General features: G+C 39.5%; 1 protein-coding gene across 1 annotated transcript; it reads right to left on the bottom strand.

Annotated features, from left to right (window-relative positions):
• Positions 1-11,609: 11,609 nt before the first annotated feature.
• Positions 11,610-12,695, bottom strand: POU3F4 (POU class 3 homeobox 4). Its single transcript, XM_035028662.1, has one exon. The coding sequence runs from the start codon at positions 12,693-12,695 to the stop codon at positions 11,610-11,612; it is 1,086 nt and encodes a 361-aa protein (XP_034884553.1).
• Between the last annotated feature and the right edge of the window lie 10,097 nt (positions 12,696-22,792).

Below are 22,792 nucleotides of genomic sequence, written 5' to 3'. Positions count from 1 at the left end.
AAATTTCAAACATATTGCATTGTTCCTTATATAATAGAACATAGAAAAGGAGGAGAAATATACTATTAAAGCTAATATCAAATGAGTACTTACTATGTGTCACGCACTAAGTTATTCATTTTGCATGACTTATATATTTAGTTTTCACAACCCTATTAGATAGGTGTAATTACTATTACTCCCATTTTACAGATGAGAAAATTGGAAGTTAAAGAAGTCAGGGCACCTGGGTGGCTCAGTAGGTTAAGCATCAGATTCTTGGTTTCAGCTCAGGTCATGATCTCATGGGGTCCAGGGATTGAGCCCTGTTTGGCTCTGTGCTCAGCAGGGAGTCTCCTTGGGGATTCTCTTCCTCTGCCCCTTCCCCCACTTGCACTTGCGGGCACTTTCTCTCTCAAATAAATATATCTCTGAAAAAATAAGAAGTTAAAGAACTTGGGCCATGACCCTCAGATAGTTAAGCTGCAAACCTGTTATTCAAAACCAGGTCAAAATCCAGGTCACACAAAATAAAACCCCTAAACTGTAGTGATTTTTAATTTTGGGATATGGCAAAGTCTCAATAAATGTTTGTTGAATTAGTTCATTGTTTTTGGAATAATTAAGATTATATGTCCCGAGAAGTCCATACACAGTTTTGATAAATTATTCCTTGGGCACCCATTTAAATGTGTTGCCTTTCCCTGGGTTGAAGCTGGGACTGGTTTTGTAAGCAGTCATCTCAGCTAGGAGCTAAACCATCCAGACAGCATCCCCGGGGGAATAACCAAGGCTTCTAGATTCAAAGTATGGGTTCGGATGCTCTATAAGTACCAGAGAAAGGAGATTATTTATAATTAAAGAAGTCAGAGCAGGATGGTTTTATTCAGACACTGCTTCCCTTAACACCTCCCTCTTCCCTGCAAAAAAGAAAAACTTAGAAAAATGAAAGGTCAACATTTAGAGTCCTGAAAATTACTAAATGACAGGAAAATAATTAGTGCCAGCTCTTTATTAATTGTTAAAATTGTGCCTTGATTTTTGAAATTAAAAGTTTTATGGAGATAATTATAAATGCACATGAAGTTGTAAGGAATAATACAGAAAGAAAATTGAAAAAAATAAAAGAAGATTTGGTAAAATAAAACAAGGAATAATATAGAAAGATTTGTGTACCCTTTACCCTTTTTCATCCAATGGTAACATCTTGCAAAACTATACTATTATATCACAGCCAAGATATTGACATAAATACATCTGGGATACCTTTGACAAACTCGAAATGCATTTACTCAGTCAATAAGGATCCCATCTGAGCATTGCTCATTATTGTACTTATGTGCCTTTACTCAAATTTTATCTGTTTCCTGAAAAGCATGACTGACAGCAGTGGCAATTTGTCCTAGAAAGCTTAGCTAGGAAGAGAGCATAGTCATGAGATTGTTCACTGTGTTTCTAGCCCTTTCCTCTAAGATAAGCATGATCCTGCCTCCCATTACTCTGTACTTATTTAAGCACATGCAGGCTCATTGAGAATAATTTTCTTATTCTTCTGATTATTTCTTTTATCGTGTTAAGGAACATATTTCGCACTGATCATAGTTCCCACAAAATAATTGGAAATTTTGAAATAGTGCTACCAACCTCACTTTGTTGAATGCATTTGGAAGAGGAAAAAATACATAAAGAAAAGGAAAAAAGAAAACAGAATGCATTCCCCACTTACTGAGTTTTTGTTAGAGATTCAGTTTTCTTCAAACCGAAAATTATCCTAACAAGTCAACTAAACAGTCACACCTTAAACATCAGTGCCATTTTCCCAATAGGTTTCTGAATTCTTAGAATTTATTTCATCCACTGCTAGTCAGCAGAAACACACTACAGAAAACTTCAATGAGTCTGGCTTTTAGCTGAGAACAATTTGATTTTTAAAAAGGGGTTTGCCAGGCTTTTGTTTATTATTATTACTATTATTCCCTTTCTTGTTTAAATAACAATACCCTTAAATTTTCCAACAGGAATTTCTGATCTGGAAATGTATTTTTCATGCTCTTCTTTGCCTTGTGTTTTTACCGCATCATAAATCTCATACAATGAAATCCATCGTGGGAGCAGAACAATGACACAGAATCTTGTTGGAGTTTGATTCTCCGCACCTGCTGGTGAAGTTTACACTCCTTAATTCAAACACAAGTTACTAATTGCGGAACTATGGGATAGACTAATTCTTTAAAGGGTAAAGAGATGAAAATAAGAGAGAAACATTCGTATTGCTCGTGTTGCCTAACATTTATCCCAAGTTTTCAAAGTGTGGAGAGGAGAAACAGGAAATGAGTTTTAGAAGTTTACAATGTGTTTATCTTTCTGCACTTTAGCTCTTTTAAAAATTTCCTTACAAACATAATTCAATCTCATCAGAGCTAGATACAGTTTTAGGGATTTGCAAATAATGCAATGACTCTCAGTGTCTATACATATAAGTCAATTAACAATTGCATCTACCTGGGGTTCAAAAGATGCACAATATTATCAAAGTAGCATAACCACATCTTGTGCTTAAATATGAGAGTGTATTATTAACAAGTAACAACAAAAATACAGAACAGTGGCACCTAATTTGACAATAGTATCTCCAACACTCTCCAACTCTCATTTAATTAACAATTGTGCACATTTCTATCTTATTTCTGTTTTCCCTAGGAATTGTTAGCTCCTCAAAGCAAGCTCCACACCTTACTACATATCCTATACATTCTAACCCAATAATGCCTTGCAAATAGTATGCACTAAATAAATATACTTGTTAAATTAGATGTTGTAGCTATTTTTATTCTACCAACTTACATGTAAAATCTGAATATATTTATCTGCCAAAAAATACTGGGTTTTGAAATTCATATATTTGTATGTGGAAAGGTGGAGAATAGCTTTAAGCTATTATTATGCTGCCCCATTCTTGTCACTTTTTAATTTGACATTGAGCGTTGAGTAGAGACTGCACAAGTCTGACAGCCAGAGACATGGAACAGGGTCAGGGCAGGCACAGAGATTAGATCAACAAATATTTTCCAGTAATAACCCAGCTTCATTGCAGGTAGGTTGATTTTTTGATGTGTTCTCCAGAATTTTTTTTAAAGGGCTTGCATACTATCAAGAGGTAATGATAGTATAGTTTGCCCTGCTTTCACTGAAGAGGAGTTCCCATTTGTATCACACATCCCATAGTCAAAAGGGTTAAAAGTGAGCCAGAAAATAATTTATTCTCTATTCAAGTATTAAGGGTCCCCGTCCTGAAAGCCCCCTTTACCTTAATACATTTAAAACATACCAAATCCACCCCCTTCAACTGAACAGCTTGTTCATTTTCACAAAACTGAACAGCTTGTTCATTTTCACAAAATACAAACTGGGTGGTGTTAGTGGGGGGTGGGAGGAGTTACTTGCATGGTGATTATTAGCTTAAGCAGTTTCAATGGTTACTTTTAAAACAATTAGTCCAGCGTGTGTGCTTTCTGTGCGTGCATGGGTGCGTGTGTGTATGTAATTAGAAACAGCCAAGAGACTGTAAGTTTAAGATTTTTCCATTTAAGATTTTTTTTCTACAGATGTTTGTAACAATTTTAATTTAAAATATTATGCACAATTACTTTTGAGTATCACTGGTTTTTCAGTTACCGAATAATGTTTTTCTCCAAAAGGTTCAAAGATAAATTTAAGCAAAAATTATCGAATGTATGTGAATTCCTTTTGCCTTTTTTCTTCAAATATGATGTGAGTTTAAAATGTAAGACTTTATTCCTTTGCAGTAAGAGACCATGTACTTTTATATTCTCACGCAGCAATGAATGAGACCCATGGCATATACTGACTGCCCTTCAATTGTGCACAGAGCTCCTATTGATATTAATGAGTTTTTGCCTGGACTGAGTGTGGTCATTTTATGTGGCCTGAAGTGGTCATTTTGTTGTTATTTGCATATTGGTTGTTGCAGAGTATATTGTATACATTATTTCTAAAACGCCTAGGGATCCTTAAGGAGGAAAGGTAGTGCATAAATTGAAAATCTTATTGTCTTTATTTAAATTCTTGTATTTGCAAGTTCTCTACATCGTGCATAAATACAGTACAAAGTACAAATCAGATGCACAGAGAAAGCTCCAGAAAATGAAATTATTTTAAATCAGCAATTTTTAAATTATCCACTTGAAGACATACTTGTTATCCACTGAAAACAAAGCTAGTTAGTCTTCAGCAGAAGACATCAAACCACCACATGCAGAAGCAGAGCACTAAGGGGTGGAAGATATTATAGAACTTGAACTTCCCCTGTAGATGAGATACTGAAGCTCTCAGGGTGGGCAACAGGCCCTTTGTCCTGCACTCCCTTCTATATCAGCTTCCTTAGACCTGTCCTAAGGAAGCCAATGGGGAACATCCATAGAGCCAACAATGTCTACTCATCCATGGACAATGATAGAGGGAAGACTCAGGGTGGATGAAAGAGGTACTTTGAAATACTACTTTACTTTTATTTTTAGTGTAAAATCTAGAGAAGTTTGGATTTTCCCTGCCAGGATATAACACAGAAAATGAAAGTGATTAAGGAAAATATGTTTATCTAGAATTTCAACCATCTCATCCCAAAGGCTCAGAATTCAGAATTTTAGGTTAAACACACTCAGCTCCTCTTCCTATGATAAAATAATTCATTTGTAGAAAATTGCTGTTCACTGTTGAGCAAGTCAATCCCTTTCCCTTAACAGTGACTATTGTACATTGTTTTGAACACAGTCCCTGATTATGCCAATAAATTTCACAAATCTGATTTTTTTCTGTTATTTTTCTAGGCCACCACAGGTTCAAGACAGACTTCTGTCTTTGATTCTGACCTTTTCTATATATTTATATATGTGTGCTCCTGTGGCAATAAAGAAAAAAAAAACTGATGTTAATTAAACATGAATATTACCAACACCTCTGCAAGTACACTGTGAATAGCAAAACATTAAGAAAAATGGTATTCTTCTGTGCAGTGAATCCACTCACATAGCTTTTTTTCTGTAGTTTGGGATCATATGCCATTTGAAGCCCAATTAACAACTGCCCTTGGTCCATAGCCTTCTACTTTCTTTGCTTTCAAAATATGACATCAAACAGTGATCTTAGCAGGTGGTGTGGGTCTGTGTATGATTTTCTGTGCTCAGATTGCAAGTATTATGGAAGGGAAAATCTTTTACCAGATATAAATTCTGTGGAACAAACCACTTTTTAATATTGGTCTTGGGGGTATACTAACACCCACTTTACAAGTACACTTTTATAGTAAGCTTTTCCATATTTGTGAAAGGGGGCAGGGTAAAGGCTGGTCTCCAGTCTGCTTAAATCTAGGAGATAATCAGCCACATTATAATGAGATTCTCCAGTATGTGAAAAGTCATTGGGGAAGATGAGAAGCAAGCAATATGAAAAATGTTTACGTGACCCCCCTTCCTCCCAAGAATCAATGCTGATATAACATTGTTTACAAGATGACAATGCAAGCAGTCAATTCAGTTTGTGTGTGTCAGCGTTTGGGGGAGGATCACTCAAATTAGATTTTTTGACATATAAATAAAACAAGAGGTTGATAGAATAACTTTCTTGTCTTTTCAATTGGCTATACAAGAATAGTGTGGAAACTGAGTAGCTGGAGAGATGAAAAGACATACCTAACGAATTGGTCAAGGAGTTGTTCCCCCCCCCCCTTCTTTGAGGACAGCCTGCTTTCTGGTATTACATCACCCTGTGAGTATGCAAGTGTAAGGATGGAAGGAGGGGGAGGTGGGAGGGAGCAGGTTTATGGTTGTGAGTAGGTGTCTATATACATATATTAAATACTGTAGAGTTTCACCCAAAATCATCTGTCCTATGATTCTCTCCCTTAGAGAGTGAAACCACCTAATAATAAGGCCCTTTTGATAGTTGAGCAAACAAGCCCCCTTGGAAGGCATCCAAGATGAACCCATCTTATACTAAATCCTCCTTGATAACAAACAAGGTTGTAAAGAGAACCCAGTGTTCTAGCTAGTGAGTTAGATAATGTGTGAATAGGTAAAAGTTCTATACTCATATTTATGAAAGAAGGCATAAAGACCTAGTGTATTTTTTAACTGGAAGGCACAAGGGTTTAATTTTGTGGATTCAGTTTATAGAAACAATAATCTAGTTTCTTGCATGTGACCCTCCCTACCCCCACCTTTTTAGAGGCAGCCTAAATTAACTGGATTTTGTTTTTAAGACTGTATTCTAAATAATCCCTTAATTTTAGAAATGTTCCATCAGCAGTGCTCTTAAGAAAATGTACTTTTATTTCATATTATTAAAAAAAAATCTTAGTTGATTTCAAATATATTTATATTCAATGTTCTTAATGCTTTAATAATTAACACTCTAAATGAGTAACTTGTAGGATTTATATTTTTAAAACTATTATTTGGGGGCATGTATAAAGAATATTCTATCCTTTTATTTTACAAAATGGATTACTGCAAGTGATATCAATTTACATGGTAGTGTTTTGTATCATTACTTTTTTCTGATTTGAAAACTTTTTGAAAGGGCCATTTTTAAATGCCAATTCATAGAAATAATTTCACAATCCTAAAGTTCCATATGTGTCTTTAAAAGAATATGACAGGTAGAAAAAATACATTCTTGTTTTGGGAAAACTGTTTTAACCTCTAATCATTTTTCACTAATCCACTTTCCCTTTCTTTTCTTCCCTCCTTACTGAAAAAGATATTTTAAGTAAAAACAAATTTATGTTTCTACTTATAGCTTATAGGCAATTAAAGCAACAACAGCATCTTGACTTGGGAGCAAGGGAAATATCTGAATACTAAATATTTCCAAGGGAACAGTGTTTGATTTTATTGAAGACAAACACAGCTCTGTATTAATGTAGACAATAATTTCTCCTACCCTTTTCTTTTTAAAGTCAAGAAACCAATTCCCAGGAATAATATTTCTCTTCTTTTATTGTTGGGAAGATACATGCTGGAGGTTAGTAATCTATTTACCTTTTGTTATACATACAGAGAGCCACAGCCATATAGACAATCATGTCTACATACAAACATATAGTTGATTCACATATTTGACTTTGTTAAAATATCTGTAGCATCTAAACACTTACTCCTTTCACATCCCACCCCTTCCAAAATCTCACCCCCTTCACAATCTCTTAACTTTCTATTGCTCTGGTCAGGTAATGGGGATGAAACTTTTACCTTCACCCATTATATATTATTATTTTTGAACCCACAAATTCTTATTATGGGAGAGAAAGCCACTGCTATGAAGGCCTAAGAGAAACAGGCCAAAGCTGCTTTTCCTACAAAGGTTTTGGTTGGGAATGGGATGGCAGCAACCTCGATACAAAAAAAGTCCTAGGCAAAGGCACCAACATCCCCTGAATTTTAACAAAAATGTTATGTTAATGATATAACAAGGTTGATAAAGAGGTCCTCATAATAGCCAACTAGGCCTTAGTTATATTTTAAGAAAAAGAAAACAGCCAGTAAAGGCTAAAGGTCTTGTAAACATGTATAAAATATATGTATCAGTAATACATAGTAAAAATGTGATGAATAGTGACAGATGTCTATATCTATAAATTTATATAAGTATCTCCTAAAATATATGCTTTAGAATACACTGCTAGTTGGTTTCTGTGTACTTTAATGAGAAAATCTATAACTTTTTAATCAATTCAAAAATCATATAGGATATTGAAAGAGAAAGAGGTTGGTTAGTAGGAACAGAAAGAGAGCCAACAGATTTAAGATTATATGTTTTGTGATTGTAGACACATCTCTATAAAATCAGTATTATTTAAAAAGAGAGATATGCCTATAGGCATACAAAGAACATGTAGCATATTTCATTCACAACACACATGTGCATTGTGCACTGTGCAGCTGTAAATAATTAGGCAATCTAAAAAAATGCAGGACATTACATGTGATAATTTTTACCTATTAAAGTGTTTAAATGATTTTGCTTTGTCTACTAAAAAACATTTCAGAATATGAATTGAGAAGGGTTTTACGGTTGGAAAGTTATAGTTAAATGTCTTGTCTATCGCTTGATATGCGTCTACTAAAACAAAAAAGTTGGATAAGTCTTGCGTGTACATACAAAGCCTTAAAACATAACTGCTTCTGATTTAGTAAATTACTCCTCAGCCATCACTACAGGTAACTGTCCCTAATTTTATGGAGCGTCTTGGGACAAAATAACAGAGTTGAAATGGTAAACAAGAGTGGGAGGAAGAATAAAAAATTAAACTCCTCCAAATGTCTCTATTGGTTTTTCTTCCCACCTAAGTCATATAGGAATGAACAGAATTCAGCTTTAGTGGGCAACACTAAGTGGACAACAGTTTATCTTCTGGGCCCAGGGGGAGCCTTAAGAAGGACAGCACTTTTTACATTTAGTCATCTTTTCATCCTTCAGGGGAATGAGTGCTCATCTACCAGAAGGGTACTGGTCCTGAACCAGAAGAAGAGGAGTGGTTGCAGGGAAGCAAGGTGAAAGCCTCAGTGAAGGTCTGGGTCCAGTTTCAGGAGGGGCAGTTTCAGAGAAGGGTTTGTCTGGACTAGAGACAGACACACTTCTTTCAGAGAACATTAATAATATTGTACCTCCTGAAATAACACCCCTATTCTGCCAGGGTTCCCCACACTATTTCCCACCAGTTAGGGTGTGTTTTGCGTGAGCGTGGGCATGTGCACGATAACAGGCCCCGCTGTGTGTGCGAGTTTATGAAAGGCCAAAAGTCAGAGGGAGAGAATCAAGAATCAAAACAATGACTAATGATTTCTAACCTGAAGTGGAGCAGATGCGCTGCTCACCAGAAATGTGCTTCTATTTAAATGCTTCACTTCACACACCACACAATTAAAAAAGGAAGAAAGAAAAAAAAATGAATTTTTTTGGAAAAATGTTTTATTTAAATGTTTTATTTTAAATCTTTTACAACAATAAAATATTGCGTCAATATAAACCCCTTGACTAAAACTGTTCACACCAAACATTACAGCAAATTGTTTTCTTTTTGACACCCAACTCATCTTTGAGTTTTCTTTTAAACATAATGCAGAATTTATTGAAAATAAATAATTGCTGGCAACTGCAATAGGCAATTTGAATAAAATAGTTGAAAAAGCAACTCTTAATGAAAATAGTGTTTATTATACATCAGTTACTAAATGAATAAACTAAATGATCTTTCTTTAAATTAATAACTTCAAAAACGTTTAATATACAAAACTGTACAATTATAAAGTCGGCAGAAATATTTGGGTTAACTCAGGTTTGAACCATAGCACTAACTGCAAAGGAAAAAAAAAATCAAAAAACCCCCAACAGTTGTAAAACACAAACTCAGTGTGGAAAAACAAAACAAACAAAAAATCTCCAGAACAAAAATCCAACTAGCAACAGAATGCAGTCTTGACAAAAAAAAAAAGGGTCCAGGATTTGATTTAACACATGTCCTTCAACCTGCAGCTGGGAGAGACACAGTGTGATGGACCAGAGGCCTGGCTGCCCATACTAGCTCAACTTCCACAAGGGGCCGTAGGCATTTTGGTCCTTAGGTAGTTTGAAGCTTTGTCTACCGAAGCTGCACCTGAAGGCCGGGCCAGGCAGCCAGCCCAGGTATGCTGAGCCCCCAGCCAGGTCTGGCGGGCTGTGTCTGGGTGTTGGGTGCTTGGCCCGCCCCGCACATGTGTGCTCATTGAGAATGAGGTGCTCCTGTGGACTTGGCGTGTAGACATGAGAGCGAGCAATAAAGCCACAGCAACTGCATTTTTTTTTTTTTTTGGATCTCTACACAGCCTAGCGAGATTTTATGTAGGTTTTGTTGTTGTAAATAGTAATACGATGCACACAGCTATCTACACACACACATTTGCACTCGCAATCACGCACACACGCATACACACACATACAGAGATTAAAAAATCAAAATCAAAAACAAAAAACCCAGAAACCCAGCCGCCGGGGCGCTCGCTATCTAGCTTAATCATCGCTGTGGGCTTCTACCAGCTGTGCTTGTCAGAGGCATGGAGACGGCTTCCCGTGAGCCCACTTAGAGATAGCGATATATATATATATTATATATATATATATTATATATATAAAATATATAATATATATATATATGGGAGAAGAGGTGGTAACGAAGCTAGACCAGAACCCTTGTGACCTTTGCCAATCATTTCATAGTCGTTCTGCACGGAGCAGAGAGCACCTGTTTACCCACCCCACTCGCCACCCCTCCCCGACGGTTTCTCACTCAGGGAGCGGGCGGTGAACTGGAGGTGAACGGAACTGGGAGGCACTGAGTCTGTCGCCAGCATCTCCGGGTCGTCGTTCCCAGCGAAAGCAATCCTGTGTGAAGGCAAAGTCCTTCGCCTAGGAAGACGGAGGTGGGGTCGCGCTGGCGGTCCTGGTGAGGCACGGGACCTGGGGGGAGCTCTGAGTGCAGGCATTCCGGACCTCCGTAGGTACAGAGCCCTCTTAGCTACTCAGGCCGACCTCTTTTGTCGGGCGCCGCCGGCAAATCCTTCTCAGGCACCCGGATCTGCTCTGTAGAAGCCTGAGAGGACTCCACAGATCCGGGAGGGAGGGCAGAAAGCTTCAAAATCGCCTCTCCTACTTCAGGGTACTTTGCAAACCCAATCGGCTTGCCTATTCCGCCTATCCTAGGCACTCTGCCCTCTGAAAAAATTATATATATATATATATATATATATATATCTCCACTCTCATCATCAACAACTCTATCCATTGTACCTCTCTTCTCCATACAGATTTAGGATAGGGGGTGGGTGGGTGGGTGGGTAGGCATCTCTTCCCCTCCTCCTCCCACCCCCTTCCCCTTTTTAAGCAATTAGAAAACCATCAGCTCAATGAAGGAATAATCATAATAGCAATAATAATGTAGAGTGGCCGATTAGATACAAATTATCTCACAAATATTGTGTACAGCTTGTAGTAAAACACCGCAGACATTTAGAAATGCTATAGAAGTTTTAAAAAATGCAAAACTAGTCTATTGTAAAACAGATTTCACCTGAAATACAGCTGCTATAACCAAGGCGCTGAAAGGTTATTCAGAGGCACACATCTGTCTTCCCACCCCCTCCCCCATCCTTACCCCACCCCCATGTTACCCCTCTCCTTGTTCTTCCAAGAGAGGAGCAACCAAACAGACCTTACTCAAAGTAAACAATATGTATTGATCAGCAGAAAAGGTTGGAGGAAACAGTTGCCCGGGCGGCAGGGTATATGAGTTCCCCGCCTGGACTGCTTAACGCAACTGTGTATTAGCATTGAGAAGCCTGAATGCGTGTGTGAGTGTGTTTCCTTTCTTAATATAAGTTAGAATCCCCTATTTTGAAAAAAAGAAAAAGAAAGAAAAACGATGGGGAGAGAGAGAGAGAGAAAAGAGCCCTATCTAGATATCTAGATATTGCTATGTCTCTGGATAGCAATAATAAAGCTGAAGTGAAAGGAAGAGAGTGGGAGAGAGAATTCCGCGCTGCTCCCAGTGCGGCCGGCCGCTTTCTTGCTTCCTGCAGTCAGAGATCGTGGCAGGACGTGTCTGTTTTCACGGTGTGCGAATAAACCTCATGTGGCTGCTGATCCCCTGGTGGAGTCATTCTTTTCTCTTTCTGTCTTCGATTACAGAACCAGACACGCACTACTTCTTTCTCCAACTGGAGGCTGTCTGCCAGCGAGGAAATCTCCTGCGCGGCAGGCTTGGGACACTTGAGGAAATGAGTTTCCAGTACGCCCTTGACACTCACCTCGATGGAGGTTCGCTTCTTGCGCTTACGGCCCTGAGCGGCGATTTTGTCAATGCTGGTCGGGCTCCCTGTTGACGAATCAGCCTCCTCCAGCCACTTGTTCAGCAGCGGCTTCAGCTTGCACATGTTCTTGAAGCTCAGCTGCAAGGCCTCGAACCTGCAGATAGTGGTCTGTGAGAACACGTTGCCGTACAGTGTGCCCAGCGCCAGCCCCACGTCGGCCTGTGTGAAGCCCAACTTGATTCTTCTTTGTTTGAACTGTTTGGCGAACTGTTCCAACTCATCCGAGGTTGGAGTCTCCTCGTCTGAGTGGTCCTGGCAGTGGTGCGAACCTAGGTCGCTGTGGTCTGGGGGATCTCGGAGCACGGGGTGTAGACTCTGTGCAGAGGCAGAGGTTGGCGGTGGGGTGAGCCCTCCGTGCTCCAGCATGCCGCTCACTGTGAAGCCAGGCTGCGAGTACACGTTAAGGGGTTGGCCGCTGGACGTGATGGACGGGTTCGGAGCCGGGCTAGCCCCCCAGGCATTCGGATGGTTAGTGTGCGGAGAGTGGTGGGCGACGTGCGGTGAGCGGTGATGGATGATCGCACCCAGCTGTAGGTCTTCGCGCCCGGGCTTCACGTCCTGCTGGTCCAGAGGGTTGGTGGCCAGTGTGGAAGACCATGGGCCTCCATCGCCCAGACTGGTCACCCAGTGATGACCGAGAGGATGCCCATTGCTAGGAACTCCCTGCAAGTAATCACTTTGGAGAAGTTTCTGAGGATTTCGGAAAGGACTCCCCTGCTGCATGCCCGAAGAGTCCGCATGGACTAGGGAGCTAGAACTGAGAATGCTGTAGGGATTCGAGGCAGCTGTGGCCATGGTCGATGAGGATCCCCTACTAGTTATAATGTAGCAAAGGGAGCAGCTTCAGCCTTTGACATCTACGGTGCGGGGGAGCCAAAGCCGCGAGAGCGAGTTACCGGCAGGCTCTGTGGCCAATTGCAACACGTTTCGGCCTGGCCAGCCACGGGCTCGGCCAATGGAGGCACGGGAGGCCGGGCTAACTTTCCAAATTAGGGTGGCGAAGCACTAGAGTTTCAGTGAGACCCGAGCAGGAAGTAAATCAATCTTTCAGCTCCATTGGCTGCCTCGCGCTGAGTGGCGGCAGCTCATTTGGTTAACCCTACCCTCCCCCCCCACCCCCCGCCCCGCGACTTCGTGCATGTTTGTAGTAGAGGGGGACGTATAAGAGGGAAGTGTTTTTGTATATGTTTGCGGGGGGTGGGGGGGTGGATAGGGGGTGAAGTAGCAAAATGGTTTTAGAATTCGTTTTGTATTATTTAGATTAACCGAAATAGAGAAAGAAAAAAATATATTAAGAAAGCAATATAACCAGTTTAAATGTCATCTAGATTTCAGTGGATTGGGATTTTTATCAAATTCATTTAGCGTTCTGGGTTAGTTGTGTGCAGGGGACTGCAAACCAAAATCTTGCTACAAACTTTGAGCAAAGGAACCGCTTTTTGATAGGACCCTAACTCTATAAGACTGAAGTCCATGATTCCAATAAGAACTACTTCGACTTGTTTTATTTCATTTTATCGTTTATGAGAAACTCAATACCAAGGTCAGAAAGCATCTAAGAAAGAAATGTCCAGCTTCTTCTGAAAATTTTTGTTTAAGGCGTGAAGAACTGGAAGATTCTGGGAAAATCTAATGTGATAAAAGTAAAATCAAATGTGATACTGACAAAATTCAGTTATTTTGAAGTTTGCCTTCCAATCCACTTGGTCAATTGGAAGACTTGCTTTTTATTACTGCTCCATGTAGGCTCCCATCAGCGGTCCCACAACTTCTTTCAGAGGCAATGCTTGCTGAAATGGGGAGCCCTCCCTCACACTCACCCCAGACACTCAGCGGACCCACTCTCAATAGGTACATAAGAGAACGTTCATGATTACCGCGCCGAATGCTGTCCCCTGGGAAAATTTTTAACAAGTACTGCTCTCCCCCTCCCCATCCCAGACAAGTTGAAGTAAATGGGAATCATTTAGTGTGCCCTGAAAATTCAGAGAGAGAAAGTGATGAGAGATGAGAGATGGCGGGCTGTTTGGCATTAAGTACCCACCCCCCCTACACACACACACACACACACACACATCCCCATCAGCTTGAATTTGCTTTCAGCTTGGGAGGACAGGACTGTTTTCACAATTTGGTTAGAGGAAACAAGAAAGACTTGTACTCCTAAGCTTTTATAAATTAGGGAAAGGCAAGTCCCCTGTACTCCACAGCCCTGTGAAAAGACATTGCTTGTAAGCTGAGTGGGGTGAAAATGCAAAGATTTTAGATTTGCTCTAGCCGAGAAAAGGCAACATGGGATACCCAGCTGGATTTCTGAAGTAAAAAAAAAAAAAAAATGACGTTCCATTGCATAATTTCGAAGGTAACCTAGCTGCGTAATTATATTTGCACTTACAGAAGACAGCATCAGAGTTCCCTTATTGGTTTGAAATTCCATTAAATATATTGCAAGAGCTCCTAGGTTTAGCTTGATTTAAATTTGCATACATTTTCATATATTTAGCAGAAATAAAAGAAGGCTTGCAGCTACCAGAAAGTCATTAAGGCATTAGTTTCTCTAAGAAGACAGATCTGAAGAAAATGCAAGAAAATGAGAAAAAAATAAAAACAAGGTGAGCTTATTCTGCCATTCCTTTATATAGATAAAGAGCATGTATTTCCTGTGAAATTAGTAATTTCTTATGAGAGCAGAGAGTGATAGGAGTTTATATTGGTAAATGTAAATTGTGTCTATTAAGCAGGAAAACCAAGCGTCTGGTTGAGATCTATTTCTTCCTCTCTCTCTCTTAAAAAAAAAAAAAAGGATAAACACTTAGTAGTTATTGGCAGAGATGATAATTTGCCATCTTCTCCCCCTCCTCCTTCTCATTGAAATTGTGGTTTCCTTTGCTGGTGTCCTATTATAAAAGTTTATCTGCTTTTAACCTAGAAATTGTTTGATTGTTTTTTTCCTTTCCTTCTCTTCCTCTGCCTCGTCCTTCCCCCCCCTTCCCTTCCCTTCTCTTCTCTTTCTGTAGAAGAACGTCTTTTCTTTACTGCCAACTAACTGCGTGTATCTTCCTTTGTAAGAATACAATCTCATTTGTGCCTGAACTTTAGCTTCCTGAAGAAAAAAGTACTTGTTAAAATCAAACAAAAATAAGTTTTCAGGTGCTCTGTTAGGCTTCCTGTTCAAGGGTCCATTTGCTAATCTATATCACGTCAGTTTAGAGGTCAGAGGGAAGCACATTGAAGGAACCATACAGGCAAAAAGATCATGATCATTGCCATGTTGTTACAATGGTGTGTTCCCCACCCCCACCATTGCAGCTGCATTTGGGTGAAAGAATTACTAATCTTAGTCTAGCCATTCAGGGAGTTAAAGGAATTATCAATTTATAATGCTTTTACATGGAGAAAAAAGGGGGTCTTTTTCCAATTCTGACTTGCCTGAATTCTTATCATCAACCTTCCTCTAGCCTTTGGCCTCTAATCTGGGCAACCAATTTTGCCAGGCATTCAAAAGTGGTTCAGACCATGCCAGGAGCCTTGGGAGGGGCAGCTATCCGGAGGAGGTATCTGCATCCAGTGACAGGTTTTTCACACCTTTGTTCTGCTGTCCTTTAAAGTAAGAAAAGCTTTTGACAGAGCAAAAACCAACGTAGTCATCTTTCTTTCTTTTCCTTTTCTTTTTTTCCCCTTTCCTTTCCTCTCTCTCTCTCCTTCCTTCTTCCCTCCCTCCCTCCCTTCCTTCCTTCCTTCCTCCTTCCCTCTCTCCCTCCTTTCCTTCCTTCCTTCCTTTCTTCCTTCCTTCCTTCCCTCCTTCCTTCTTTTAAAAATAAGTTCCCATTAATATGGATACTGCCTAATTCCGGTGCAGTCCCATCCTCTAGCAGCTGTAATAGAATCTTCTCTTGCATGTAAGATGATTTGTTTTTTGAAGAAAATATCTGCATATAGTAAAATCTTCTTGCAGCTCTAACTAATCTACTGGAGAGGTTTCCTTCGCCCTCTCCTGTCAGTCTAACTTCCCAAGTGTAACAGATGCCGCTCTCAAGCGCTCCTTTCTGTGGCTTCTCTTTATTCAGCCTTGCATATTTCTCCCCATGATCTGGGTTTCCATAGAGAGAGGAATAAAAGGGGGGACCATGGTCACAAATCCCCTGCACCATGCAAAATAAAAGAGCCTCATTCAATAGACGACCCCGTCTGGACATGGGAGAGAAATAAGTACATGTGAAGCTACTGTTGCAAAGAGCTGGTAACTTATTTTTCATAGACTGATTTTGCCTTAAACTCAAAGTTACCACTGATAAACTGCTCTCTTGGGTAGTTGGGCCAAATACACAGCTTGGTGTTCTTTTCATCCTGATCTTGAAGTCTACTGTGGCATCCTCAGATCTGATGTACCCCCCTCTATAATTATGGTTTGAATATAATAATCACTCTCCCGCCCTATGAGGTTGGGGTAGCTAAAAGCCATCTTGAAGGGGAGTCTAACTTAAAAATGGAGGAACTGTAATTTTTATCAAGTCCACACACCTATCTCCAGCAAGGAAGAACAGGTTTTGATCTCTTGCTATGCCAGTACACAGCACAAACTTCATTCTTCCTTAGGTTGCCTTCACACCCAAATTTGCCACTCCACCCTACCCATTATTGTTCTTGTTTTCTAAGAGGGAAATTCCATTAATTTCTGAAAGCAAGTCAGATTCGTTTGATTTATTTGTATGTTCATTCATTTATTTGTAACCTGGGGGTTCACTGTGACTCTCTTTCCTCACAAAATTTAAGGATACATGACAACTCCTGAGTGTCTTCCCAGACATTCCCGGTCCCTTTGGAAGCAAGGAAGGACTCACAAAAGAAATTAAGCAGATTAATGTGGTTTAAGTTACACTCCCGTGTTAGCACGGGAGTTTGGTTGCAGCTGGGCAATCTATGCCCAGGTTCATTCCGAAATGGAGATTATGCCTCTTGTAGATTTCATAAATGAGTGTAGATTATGAAGCATTCTCATTATCTGTACAAATTGGAGAAGGGGGAGATGGTCTGGGGCTGATGTCTGGGGTGAGGATCAGGAAGGAAGTCCAAAAGGCCAGATTTAAATGTATATAATACAGCATGAATTTCCAGACAGTAGGACATGGCACATAGGTGTGACCTTAATATTGAAAACTTCATCTTCAACACAAGTCCACTTTGAAAATAGGATTACTTAGTTTGGGTTTGGAAGGGACAAGTACACATTTTCTTTTTTATAACCTGGAGCTCATAAGGGAAGGGAAACGATTGGACAGATTCTGAAAGCAACAGAGAAAGAAGCCTTTTTCTTAGAATCTGCACTTTGAGCTCATTAGAGGTTCTCAGTGTGAGTCACAGCTGCCCTTCAGAGCAGCAGCTTACTGTAGCTCCTCTTACAGTTGTTGTTATTGTTCTTCTTCCTCCTCCACTGCCTTCCTCCTCCTCCTCCTCCTCCTCCTCTTCTTCTTCTTCTTCTTCTTCTTCTTCTTCTTCTCCTTCTTCTTTTCTTCCTCCTCCTCCTCCTTTTTATCCTCCTCCTCCCCTTCCTCCTCATTCTCCCCTCCTCCTTCTTCTTGACAAACTGTGTGGGGGAAGGTAAAGGGGCTCAAATATTCTGTGAGAATCTTTAAAAAATTAGACAGCTTTAACAGACACTAGCCAAAAGCAATTCAAGCTCAATTAGTTCATTTTTTAGATCTCCATTGGTTTTCCTTGAACATGAGGAAAAGGATCTTTAGAGAAAAGGGGAGACGGAGGGGGGAGGAGTGATAGCATACAGCCAATGCTGCAGCAGACACAGGGTAATTTAAAAAATAAAATATTCATCATGAAAAAATGTGATACAAATACCTCAATCTTGGAGAACATTAGTCATTTACTAGCAAAATCAATTGTCAGTTGGGAAGTGCTGAGGAATTGTGTGATTGGGGCTGCCGATAGGATGGTTAGAGGAAAGACCAGGACAATAGAGACCCTTACTTCAGAGGGAAAGGATGGGGGCTCCCGCAGCTGTGTTGTCAAAGTCGCATTGATTCAGTCTCAGTTTCTCTTCTGAGGTCAATTCTTCCCTTGCCATTGCCATTGTCAGTGGGTGAACCCTGATCTTACAGGTTCCCAGGGAAAGAGCTCTACAGAGAGAGAGCTATTACGCAGTACTCTGTGTGGCTCTCATATTCCCAGTACCAGGATTTGGGGAGTCTAGGAATCTTTGTGGGCATTTTCCAGTCCCGTGTTTTGCACTTCAGACAGAGCCTAGTTTCAGAAAATCCAGTTGATGATTTTACAAAATACAGACCCTCTATGGAATTACCTTTTTTTTTTTTTTTAATGGAGTTGCAGAATATTTCCAAATTTAAACTGCAGTGGTGGATTTTATCTTCATTTTGATTTTTGCTTAAAGTCAGAAATGGTGGTAGTATTAAAGAAGAGAAAAAAATTGTCCAGCTCTATGATCGATCAGAGGGAGTTTAGAGATAATCTATTACTTTAAACTCTGTGGATTGGTATCCAAGGTATCAATAAGTTATCTAGTTGAACATTAGACACCTTTTATAAGCCACTTTGTAGTTAAGAGAGATGCCCCAAATTGCAGTACACTTCTTTCTTTATGGGTGGATTAAGGTTTTAACACGCAGAATTGTAAGAATGCTCAGATTTCATTCATAACTGAGATTCTGTTTTCCCTGCACTCTTGCCTTCCCTCCCCCTTTCCTTAGTAAATAGTATTTACTGAAATGGCTAGCATTCTGTATCCCTGTGAAGTAAAGGAACTACAGAAAACTTGATTACAGATCAAAATATGGGCTCCTTCTAGGAAAAGACCTTTAGTAAGTAATCTGCTGAGTGTTCTGGGCTCACATTATTATTTCCAGACCCCCAAGTGAGCAGGAAACTATATCACATTTGAAAATGAGCAAGTGACAAGATTTAACTTACTATCTTTATTCAGAAATTTTGATATTTTTTTCCCTAGAGGGATTGGGTAGGGAAGGAGGCTGATGATTTTGAGAAAAAAAATTATATATGTATATATATATACACACACATCAAATATATATGAGAGAGAGAGGTGGAAGGAAAGAGAAACATGTTAACATGATTGGGGGAAAGTCCACTTTGCAAGGACATTTTGGGAATTTGATTTTTACAAGAATATTAGTGCTTTCTCTGTTGTGATTGTTATGTTTGTTCTTGGGGGAGGGGTGTAGGTTTACTGAGTGCTGTTAAAATCTCCATCTCTTGTAACTTTTTTTGAGCCCTCTCTTGGACTTTACCTCACTCTCTATTGGGGGAATCAATTTGACTCCCCTGCTTGGAAAATAGATCTACTTGATCTAGTATTTTTGTTTCCAGCTGCCTGTGGACATATGCCATCGCGTATGTGTATTTTACATGCAAGAACTTTTTGGAGTTTCTTTTCAAAGTAGAAGCGCTCAGGCAGACATCAAAAGAACCCAGTCCCTTAAGAAGTCTTTCTCCTTGGTGGGTTTGCTCCTCCCCTGGCTACGACTCTGAGGCTAGCCTACTCTCAATTTTGGTGTTGCTAAGAAGCCAAGTTCACTTGCTCCAATCTGCAGAAAGTCAGGGCCACAGAAAATCAAGGAGCTGTCCCCAAAGCCCACTGCTTGGCCTCAGCAGGAGGGGAGTGATCTGGGCAGCAACAGAGGTGCTCACCTCTGGGATAGCCTGGCTAAAATGCACACATGAAGCCCAAAGGCTGGACCTGACTTTAGCCTTCCAGATACATCTGAATAAAGGTGGCTGAACCAGGACAGTGGTTAAACTGAGAGTTTCCATCTTAAGATAATTTGATGGATGACAATCCTTTAAGCCTAATGGGTCCCATTCCAATAACGAAGGAGTTGGCAAGAGGACTTTATTTTGCCAGCCTCCTGGCTCTCACTGCTCTGCCCTCCCCAGGCTCTTGAGTCCTCCGTTTGGAGCAGGATCCCTGGAATTGAAGCAAGACCTAGTTCCCCTGGTTGGAAGTGGAAGGAGGAGGGGGGGGATCTAGAAGAGCCAGCACCAAGGCAGCCCTGTGAGCCTGGTAGCCTGCAGTGGTTAGTTTCTCAGGATCCCCTGGACCTGGCCAGCCTGGCTGAGTATCTTTGTTCCTGGGCAGCCTCTGTCCTTCACAGATGGGCCCCCTGAACAATCTTAAGACCAATGCCTCCCTTTGTAGGCCTGCACAAAGGTAAGGTGCTCAAGGTAATCCTTTCTCAGGAAACAAAGCCCAGCCCTGTCACTGGCAAATGCTATATGTTACCAGAGCTCTGATTCAGTGACACTCTTCCTTGGGGCTATGTGTAGGAGAATATCACCCCCATGAGTCTTCTTGAGGGTGTGTATTGGAGGGTTGGGGGGTGAATGTCACCCTAAAATATTTTGTTCAGGCACTAAAATGTTAACTCAGATCACATTATGGGCAGCAGGATTTAAGCCTGCCTAATCCTCCCTAAAAATAACAAATTTCAAAAAAAAAAAACCAACAAAATTTTAAAAATAGCAAATTTCCTTGTTTCTAACAATTGACAGGGTCCAGAAAAACCTTAGGTCTCTAAGGTAAAATGCTTAGGGCAATCTAAATACCAACACTCAAATTTCTCTTGTATATCCTAGATATTCATTTTAACTTATTAAAGTGGTAGTGAGAATGAGACTGTCTCCTTTCTTCCACCTATCCTCTTCTTACTACTTCAACTTTTAGAAAGAGATTGAGGTTCCTGTTTACAGTAAAACCATAATTCAGTCACACCTGCACTCATTTTTATTTTTAAATAAACATTTCCCCGGGTGCTTGATGTAAACATTAGATCCCCCCCTTGAACAAATGGATCACACAAATCTTTGTGCATGTGAGTGAGTGAGTGTGTGTGTGTGTGTGTGTGTGTAAGAGAGAGAGAGAAAGAGAGGGAGAGAGAGAGAGATTGTATGGATGGATATTTCATATTGAAGAACACACCTATGTGAATGTAAATTGCCTTCAAAAATTATCTGAACTCTGAGTATGGATCTCAACTCTGGAGAAGCTGAGTGTTAGAGCTGTGGAATTTAGGTTTTCTTTTAACAGCTAGTTGACAGCTTTGTAAAGAACTGAGATTTGTCCTATTTAGTGATGGAGAGAAACATTTGAGCTCTTCTGTTTTCCTTACACTGCAAAGTAGAATAACTGCTTTTCAAAATATTCTGTATGTTTTCAGTTTTGTCGAGGAGACTACAGAGTTTTGTAAAGAGGAGGAAAATAAGTCACAGTACGCAAATAGAAACGTTTCAGTAGAGTTTTTTTCTGAGATTTCGCTGCTACAAATTCAAAGAGACCAAGCTTTCTAAAAACACTTCTAGTAAGACAATGACTCACATCTTCTCTTTCATGTTCTTAGAGCAACTCTCATCCCAGACAATTATATTTAAAGCCCTATTTAGTAACCCATTCTACCATATTTTAAAAGTTGTGATATCTATACTTGCTATGAAAGGAAACCAGAATATAGTTATTGGAAATCTTGGGGATGTTGGGGAACAATACAATGAAGTTGAGAGTAAAAAGAAGTGCAGTTAACTTTCACTAGACTTTAAGCATTCTTTATAAACTCTTCTGATACATGTTTGTAAGTAAACATCATCTCTGCCATGTATAACATACTGGAGATCATTTTGTCTTCATGGGATGATGCTTACTTTTGGAGGTGATTGCTGAAAGTAAATGTTAAAAAAATAAGCTAGCTTGATGAATGATGGAGTTTTATGGACAAAGATAGGTTAAAGTGTTCCTAGCTTGCATACTTTTAGTTGGACACTGTTTTCAGACGTACTGGAGTGTTTCTGATTTGGTGGATCTGCAAACTGCTTTGAAATGACTAGCAGTGTAGAAGTATATTGCAAATAAACCTAGTGAATTGAGATGATTCTCTATCGGTTTAATTTATGTTTTATAGTTAGTTTAGCATTCTGATTTGATTGCCTTAGTAATGTGAATTGCCTACAGCTGCTGATGATACAGCTTTAATTCTGTTTTAAAGGTCATGTAAACATGTGCCTGTAGCATAAGGAATGCAAATTCAATTCCCTTTTAATGTTTCCTCACATTCACTTCACAGCCTTCACCTAGAAAATTAGCGGGGTTTAACATAAAACTATTTTAATGTTATGATTTCATTAAAGTCCTTTTTCAATGTTTTACTTTTCCTTTTGCAGGATAAAGAAGTCTTCCTCTACTTTGCAGTGCATAGCGCGTGCAACACACATCACTCATACTGGAAGGCAGAAAAACATTTCTGGTAAGATCTATTTATTTTTCCAATGCTTTTTACTAATAAAGATCTGAGAACTTCATTTTACTCTTCCTGTAGCTACAGGTAAAAAGGACACCAAGTAGATAATCTAACTACATTTTAGATTGTAGTGGAGAGAGTCAAAATGCTGTGTACCTGTATAAGAGCTTCTAGTCACAAGAAGTTGTACAATATGAATACATGATTGAAAACGAACTGGGGAAAGGATATGTCAAGAGGAAAAAAAAACATTTAAAATAGAGTTGACATACAAAAGAATGCTTTATTTGTTTCAAATTAATATAAAAAGTTTACACGTTATTTTAAGACTTAAATATTGGTTGCTATGCAGAGTAATTTTTTATATTACTTTCTAAAACATATTAAGACCTTGAAAGTAGTGCAAGTTTATGCCACTAGATTATATAAAAACTTTATAAAGTGTGCTTTAAGTAATTGAATACATCTTTACAAAATATGCAGTTGTTAGTAGAAGAGAGAGTCATGTGGGGGTGAGAGAAGTGGGGATGTAAACATACAGGTTGACATAAAATGGAAAGCCTAACCTAATGTTTGTGGTAATATTATTTTGCTATTTAGTTTATGTTTCTCTTGTAC

Source organism: Mirounga leonina, unplaced genomic scaffold (assembly GCF_011800145.1).
Source record: "Mirounga leonina isolate KUSES-001 unplaced genomic scaffold, KU_Mleo_1.0 Mir_204, whole genome shotgun sequence".
In the NCBI taxonomy this organism is placed as follows: Eukaryota; Metazoa; Chordata; class Mammalia; order Carnivora; family Phocidae; genus Mirounga; species Mirounga leonina.
Note: the sequence above shows the minus strand (reverse complement) of the source record. Positions and strands in the feature narration are given on the sequence as shown.

Coding starts and splice junctions, on each gene's coding strand:
- POU3F4 (XM_035028662.1), bottom strand. CDS start 12,695: ATGGCCACAGCTGCCTCGAATCCCTACAGCATTCTCAGTTCTAGCTCC.